This window comes from Epinephelus lanceolatus, chromosome 16 (genome assembly GCF_041903045.1).
Source record: "Epinephelus lanceolatus isolate andai-2023 chromosome 16, ASM4190304v1, whole genome shotgun sequence".
In the NCBI taxonomy this organism is placed as follows: Eukaryota; Metazoa; Chordata; class Actinopteri; order Perciformes; family Serranidae; genus Epinephelus; species Epinephelus lanceolatus.
In genome coordinates, this window is record NC_135749.1 from 19,102,149 (window position 1) to 19,110,258 (window position 8,110).

At 40.3% G+C, this 8,110-nt stretch overlaps 1 protein-coding gene across 1 annotated transcript; it reads left to right on the forward strand.

The window, feature by feature from the left end:
• The first annotated feature begins 2,365 nt into the window (after positions 1-2,365).
• On the forward strand, positions 2,366-6,422 carry fam8a1a (family with sequence similarity 8 member A1a). The gene is made up of 5 exons (XM_033636640.2): positions 2,366-2,907; positions 3,230-3,350; positions 3,481-3,604; positions 4,377-4,516; positions 4,659-6,422. The coding sequence occupies exons 1-5, from the start codon at positions 2,502-2,504 to the stop codon at positions 4,801-4,803; spliced, it is 936 nt and encodes a 311-aa protein (XP_033492531.1). The 5' UTR covers positions 2,366-2,501; the 3' UTR covers positions 4,804-6,422.
• Positions 6,423-8,110: the final 1,688 nt, after the last annotated feature.

Below are 8,110 nucleotides of genomic sequence, written 5' to 3' on the forward strand. Positions count from 1 at the left end.
GAGCCCAAGTGTGCAAACCTTTTTTCCTCGTTTTACCTGATATCTCAGATTACCTGACTTCAGCCTATATTTTGGACCAACATTAAGAAGCCAATAAAAGCTCTTCAGATGCTGACATTCCCTTAAAATAAAACTAATAGGTAATATTCAATTTTAGTTTATATTCTTTAAATATTTTATTTTACATATTGAAGTCAAACACATTAATAAACAACATATAACCATCAAATGGCAATATAGAAAATACAGAAATCAGTAAAAAATGAACAACTTCAAAATTTAATCAAATAAACAAAGTGCAACATGGCAACAAAATAATGTAACTAAACACAACATTGAGAGTCACAGGGCAACATCTACATTAGGGATCATATATTTTTTTATTTATTTAACCTTTATTTACCCAGGCAAGCAATTAAGAACAAATTCTTATTTACAAATGCAGCCTGAACCAAAGAGCAAAGGCTCTCTGGAGGGAGAGGGGGAGTGGATGCTAAAAATAAAAAATAAAGTTATATAAAATACACAATAAACAATTAATAAACAATTAATAAATACAATACAATAAAGGTGAAAAACAGTACAAACATGACAAGTAGGCCTACTCAACAGGTGCAAGAGTCAACTATAATTTGTTGCAAATTTTGTTTAAAGACTGTGAGTGATGTGAGGACGGTAAGTTTGAGGGTGTTTTGAATGGTGTTCCAGTCATTAGCTGCAGCAAAGCGGAAAGTGTTGCGTCCAAAGACTGTGCGGGCTTTGGGGATGGAGAGTTTAATGAGTTTACTGGACCTTAAATTGAGGGCGGAGTGGGAGAGGTGCAGGAGGGAGGAGAGGTAGGGAGGTGTCATACCAAGTATGGTTTTGTAAATGAGCTGAAGCCAATGGCGGAGTCGTCTGGTGTGGAGGGATGTCCAGTCTACTAGGTTGTATAAGTCAGACACATAGTCATATAGTCAGGCACATTCTCAATACAGGAAGACTGTACAGAGATTTTAAGTGATATATAATCTTGTACAATGTTTCACTCTTATTTCTCAACCTGTAATTGATTTTCTGTAAAGGTATACAGCAGGAAGGTCAAACATACGGCCCGGGGGCCAGAACCGGCCCAAAAAAGGGTCCAATCTGGCCCACTAGATGACTTTGCACACCTATCATTGATGCACCTGTGAAGGCTAAGAGATACCAGGTTTAAACAGTGAGTAGGTACTTCATGTAAAATGCTGCCTCAGAGGCTTTTCCACCCTGACCAGAATACAGCTCTCTGAAATAACAATGAACACTTACGGTGGTCATATTTAAAGATATAGAACATCGTAAAAAATATCAATCAATCAATATCAGACTTCTATCGTAAAACTATATTGGTGGTACCCTGCTGCTGAGGCACTGACAGAACTTTAGACTGTAAATGGTTTATAAGATAAGGGATGACTTAACCTGTTTTTTCCATAGCTTCCACTTTTAAATTATTTTTTAAAAAATCACATGTAATGAAAGTGAGTAGTAGACTGACTGAATGTGGAAAAACTGAGACATACTGTTGGGTTTGCACATATTTTTCTGAGGATATCATCTGTTGTGTAAATGGATGAACGTTTTCAGAATCGACTTCTTTACACTTTAAAAGGGAAAAATTTAAAGGTGTCGTTATCTATAGGTTATTATGTAATGGTTTTACTGGTGCAGCCCACTGGAGATCAAACTGGGCTGTATGTGGCCCCTGAACGAAAATGAGTTTGACACCCCTGGTACACAGCTATTCATTTTATTCATTAAAAACCACATTACAATTTGGAGGGGGGAATTTGATTTCCATTTTAACGCAATACATTTTTTATTAGCAATGGCCAGCAAAATGTTTGTGAGCCTTATAGCATGGTTATTGTTTGAAGCTGGACTTGGTAAAGTCACCCAGTAAAGAAATCACCATGACTACTAGATAAGGTGTCACATACACCCTGCCAAACTCCTGAAGTTTAGGGCACTCCCCAGTAAACTGAAAAAAAATGTTCTGTTTATTAATTTAATTTAAATAATAGTGCAATAAATAGTTTTTGTTACCGCAAGCTACTGCGAGAACGTGATTTTGGGCCTTGTGATGGAGCTGTTGCAGCACATTAGGAAAATACACAGGCTGCTCCTTTAAATGGAGCATACCATTAATGACAAAAGGGGGGTGTTATTAGCAATTTCCACAACTTGATGGCATTTCACTGATATCTACTGCATAAACGAGGTAGATAATGTAATTATAAATTACATGTTATTGTTTTATTTGAATGACTGAAATATTTCACAACGACACCAACCTGGAAGGTACCATTTAACATTACGTGGTCCTGGAAATCCCTGTATTTACAAACCAGCGCTGTGCCTGTATCCAGCAGCAGCACAGCAGGGAGCTAATGAGCGGAGCTAAGGAGACATCACCTGACACCGTGCAGACGTTTTAAAAAATATTTTCTCGTGACATTAGACTGTGAAGTGGGTCAGACATGTCTGCGACACCGCCGAGTGACAGCCGCGGCCCAGAAGGAGACGCAAAGCAGCCTCAGACAAACGCGACAACGGAGTACTGCGCGAAGTTGCAGCAGTGGATGTGGCAGTATTACTGGGGCTATGCCCACTGGCAGAGCTGCTTGGCTCTGTCAGCCTTCCCCTTCCCTCCTCACTGCAGTTTCCCTCCGCCGGGCACGAGCGCTCAGACATCGGGTCCACCTGCATCGACATCCGGCGGTGGGCAGCAGGCTTTCGACGCCCTGAACGGGTACAGCTACCCTTACCCCCTCAGCTTCCCTGCACCCTACCCTCACCCAGGTGGTGCCCACACGGAGCAGACCTCAGCTACGGATGCCCGGCGGCCAACCCAGCAGCAGCAGAATGGAAATCCACCTCAGGCAGGTATGGGCCAGTGTTACAGTGAGCTGCAGTAGTATCCAAAGGCCTGCACTAATGTGTGTGGGCATTATTCTGTACAAGCTGGGTCATGTGCCTGATGGGAAGCAGGGTTAAGTATAATGCCCTGTGGAAACAAGCTTAAATGCTTAGAGTCATTAGGGTCTTTTAAGTGCTTTGTTAACCTCTGATAAGTTCAGCAGACCTGCTGTAGCCAGTCAAGGTAATTTATTTCATTATTTAAATTAGACAGGCTAATGCAGAAATGTGTCCCACTGGGTGCAAGAGTATTCTCAGTACACTTGTCTTTTCATGTGCTTCCCTGCAGGACGGGAGTACACCATCCCCTCTCCTCTCCAGAGGTTCCTGGCTGAGACGGTGGACTTCTTTATCCTGTTTTGTGTGAAGGCCACCATCGTGCTGTGGATCATGCATCTGAGTGGTATGAAGTGAGTGAAGCTATTAAACAGATTCAGGCATCAGTTAATGCAAAATACAGAATTTGCATCTCCAAAAAGTCTGCATTACATTCCCCAGATGTATCCTCACACAGTCTCACACAGTCTCCTCTCTTTAAAGGGACATTGCCAAATTCATCACCCACTTCATCGTGGAGGAGATAGATGAGAACACGTCCATGGAGGACCTGCAGAAGATGATGGCTGTCGCTCTGGTCTACAGGGTGCTAGTGTGCATCTATGAGGTGAGTCTCTGCACTGCCTCGACAAAGGTGGTACAGATGCAACATGCAATATTTTAGCTCGTCAAGCTGTGTGGTTCGTGTTTATAACCAAAGTTGCATAATACAATGCTTGATAGTTGATTCATATTGACATATTGCTCAAAATTAATTTCACATCGATCCATTTACAACATTTAGAAACACCTTTCAAGTCTACGGGGAGGGAATGAATGAGTTAAGGGACTTCTTCCTAACACATCAGTTGTATTTGTAGTGAAAATAAATGATATAACATTCCCCATTTCCTCCATTCACACTCAGCATGAGCCGCCTCGTTGTCACATGCTTGTGTGTAATAATAGGAGTCTGAGTTCTCCTGCAACACAACATTACTTCCCACAGAGGACACTGATGCAACGTTGCATTCATAGTTGCCGTAGATGAAGTCATGTATCGTGTCTCTTGTTTGACTTCTGCATCAGCGGTTGTTTTCCCAGGTGGGAGCCAGCCCTGGGACGCTCAGACACCTCTGCTCGCACTAATGCCATCTGGCATGTTTCCTTCTGTCTAAGCTTCTGCACTTGTTTGTGTAAAGCTGACAGTTAGTTTCTTGACTTTTAACTCCTGCTGCATGCTATAATTAATAAGTTCTGCCTTTAGCTGTTGTAATGTGCATTTTATAAGGATGGTCAGGAGCTCACAGGGTTATTACCAATGTGCATCTCACATTAGCAAAAAAAAGAAATTGCGTGCAGTATTAAACTGTGTAAATCTGTCCTTCTTGTCCAATCAGACCATCTGTATCTGGGGTGCCGGTGGTGCCACACCAGGGAAGTTCCTGCTCGGTCTGCGGGTGGTGACGTGTGACACATCCACTCTGGTGCGACCCAATCGAGTCCTCGTAGTTCCAGCATCTAATGTTTCATTCTCTGCGTGAGTAATCACACACTGGATACTTTTAAATTTGATTGTCCACGTTTGAGTCTATTCTGGTGTCTAACACTAAGTTCACACTGAATGCAGTCTCAGTCTAATCTCTTGTTACGTCTTGTTTCTTTTGTCTTAACTTTCACAGCTCTACAGTGCGAGCGCTCAACAAGAACTTCTCCATTGCCTTCCTCTTTCCCGTCTTCATCACCTTGCTCTTCTTCCAGCACAACAGGACTGTGTACGACATCGTGGCAGGGACCATTGTTGTGCAGCGCAGAGGGGGCAGATAGCCTCTCCTCAGGCGGCAGACTCTCGTATACTTGACAAGGTATAATGACAAAGCGCTGCAGGCCCACGTGTGCTAAGTGTCTTAAATTTAAACCAGCCACATCTGAACATTGCATTTGCCCATTTCTTCACTGGATCAAACAAGGACTCAAATTGCACTTTAAAACTGGATGCGTACAGTTTTAGGCCTGGGTCATTTGGAGTCAAAATAATCCAGCTTTACATCTTTAATATTTTTTTTTTCCACTGAATCAACAGATAAGCTGTCAGGAGGAAACCCTCTACAGTATTGTGATTTTTGATAATCGCAAAGTATGTTCAGCTGAAAATGGTGCTGTCCGATGTTTCTGGGATATTTTGAGACTTTTCTCATATGGTGTGAATTTTAACATGTGTGCTATGTCATAAACTTTTTTTTTTGGTGAAGCTTATTGTCGTAATGTTTGAATCTTCTTTAAACCGGAACATGCAATCAGAGTAATTTGACACCAGCTATTATCACAGAAGAGTTTAATGCATAAAGCTGCATTTTCTTTTAAGCATTTGACTTTTCTTCCAGGTAATAATGGTGACTCAAATGTTTGGTTTGCTCATGTATTGTGTTGACATTGTGTCTCAGACTGAAGGAAATTAATGCCAGGCTTATTTGCATCTATTCTTCGTGCCTATGGATATTTTAATGAGGAAGTATTATTTCGCTATTTTAAATGTCGTCGTAATTCTTGTGACTCAGGGCAACTGTTTTGCATCACAGAACCACTGATTGTCTGAACTGCACTATGAATTCCTACTGCTCATGTCAGATGTCTACTTATGCACGATGTCAATAGCCTGTGAGCCAGAAGAAAATATTGGCATTGTATGTTTCTGCAAACTATGGAAAAATTACATCTGTACATTTCACACATATCATATCAACGTTCCTAAAGTGAAGTAGTTCTGATTACATGTGTATGAGCTGACAAATGGGGATTGTCGATGGCGTGAGACCTAGGCAAGATGGCTGCCAAGCTGCAGACCACCGTTTGAAACCAAGAAATAATGAAACCTTTTTTTTGTTGTTGTTGTTTTTAGTGAGACATTGTGGTATTTCCAGCTGTGACTGTGGCACCAAACTGGGTATTTTAGGCTAAAACTTTTTCTTTTTCTCACCATAACCAAGTGGTTTTTGTGCCCAAACACAGTTTCAACATACTTGTTGTATAATAACATACAAAGGTTACACATCTGTGGTTTGCAGAAATGTACAATGCCAACATTTATCCTGGCGACTGATGTAAAACTCCTCTGGTATCAAAGATAATTAATGATTTATTAAAATGTGACAATGTTGGCTTAGCATTCCAGTTTAAAGTTAACTTAAATCCACAGCATGGCGACTTATTTACCATACTAATACATGCAAAATATTAAGGCCATATTGTCTCAAATATACATACCTTCACATTTGAAAGACAAACTTATTCAAATATTTTGATACAACTAACCATTTTGCACATGATATCTCAATTTACAAGACGCATTCTGACAAAACCAAGATAAAACAACTGCCTGCTGATCTAGCACTTACAAAATAACACTGATTACCACTCAAGAGGTAGCTGTTGAAAACTGAATAAAAGATCCCAAATAAGTTTCTTCTTTAAGACTTTCATTTAACGACTTTTGTCCCCTTGCTTAAGTGAAAATGTAATTGGTGTCCTTAATTGGTCCAAAGGGGGTGCTGCCTCATTAAAGGGGGAACATGTTTCTTAGCAACCTTCATCTGTGCAGCTCTTAATGGTGCACAGAGGAAATGTTTGAATGTAGCATGGAACTTACGAGTGTTGGAGAGGAGCATGCAAAGTGTTTGAGTGTCGTAATGCAGTGTCTTGTGAGGACTGAAAAGGGTGTTGTGTTACTAACAGGAAAAAGTTTCAGAGGTCAAACAGTAAAAAAGGGCTGATTTAGCAAAAAACTTAAATGACAGGATTTTCAGAATACATTAAGAAATCAATTTTCTTTGTCTCATGCCTGAGAATGTGGGTGACAGAGCTACCGTGCTATAGAAATACAGGATTAAAGGGATTCGTTTTAACTTAAAGACCTGTAAAGAACATTACACGCTCTGGTACAACAGGCACGTGGTTTGCACCTTAATGTCAATATCTGACTTTCAACCTGACGGCATCCTTAAACTGAAGTACAAACCAACTTCTAGTTGAAAACTACAACAGAAATCTTCCAAACTAACCAAACTCCACTATAAAGATGTCATTAAATGTACAGTAGGAATATTATTTGCTGTTTGCATTGATTTCACAACTTCTGTGCTTTTTCGCCCATGTTGAAAAGAGAATTTCATGTGGACTTGTTAAATACAAAAATGTTGCATCTTTAAACATGACTGTTCTCCACAGCTGCTATAACACTTTATGCCACATGGGGGCGACATTACACAACACAGATTATTACAGATCGTTGTGGCCCAGATACAGTAGATGGAAACAGACTGTAGTTATTAGATGCTGGCATTATTTTCAAAGATGAACAACAAAAAGTATTGTCTGTGTTTTTGCTACTATTAAATACATAACTTTTATTAGAACTGAGGGCAAAAAACAAACGCTGACTTGCACAAATATATTTCTGCAGCACTTGCCTTCCTGTCCTGTCTGTCACTTCACAGTTACAGCAGCAGCTAATGATGTGATACACATTGTACGCACACATTGCTGACAGACTTCTATTTTAATTCTTAGACAGCAATTGCTTTTCTCTGTGACATCTCCAGCCGTTTTTGGGTTGCTGATTTGTGCAAAGTCACTGCAAAAATATCTGTGCATGAGAAGTCGTTAGGCTGCAGGTCATGCAAGGTGATTTACTTGGATAAAGAATGATGCAACTTGTTGACTTACATTTTTGATTTAGCTCCCCTAGATATACTCTGTGAGGGGCAAAATTGACCTTAAATGGCAGTACCACTGTGCCAACTTTTCTCACGCATCAATAAACTTTTAGTGTTTGATTAAAGGGACAGTTCACTCCAAAATCAAAAATACCCAATAGTCCTCTTACCTGTAACGCTGTTTTTCAGTGTAGATTATTTTGGTGTGAGCTGCACAATGTTGGAGATATCAGCCGTAGAGACGTCTTTTCTTGAATAAAATGGAAATAGGTGGCATTTGGTTTGTGGTCTTCAAAGTGCCAAAAATCATAACTCGATTAATAAAGATAATCCACAGACCTTGTTGTGAGCAGTTTCAATTAGGAACTATTTGTTGTCAACCGAACTACACCTGCCAGCTGTATCATCGCACAGAAGCACAG

Excerpts from the sequence above, each read along its gene's own strand:
- fam8a1a (XM_033636640.2), top strand. The coding sequence starts at position 2,502 with ATGTCTGCGACACCGCCGAGTGACAGCCGCGGCCCAGAAGGAGACGCA. Across the intron at positions 3,351-3,480 it reads ATGCATCTGAGTGGTATGAA|GGACATTGCCAAATTCATCA; the intron begins GTGAGTGAAGCT and ends CTCTCTTTAAAG. Across the intron at positions 3,605-4,376 it reads TGCTAGTGTGCATCTATGAG|ACCATCTGTATCTGGGGTGC; the intron begins GTGAGTCTCTGC and ends TTGTCCAATCAG.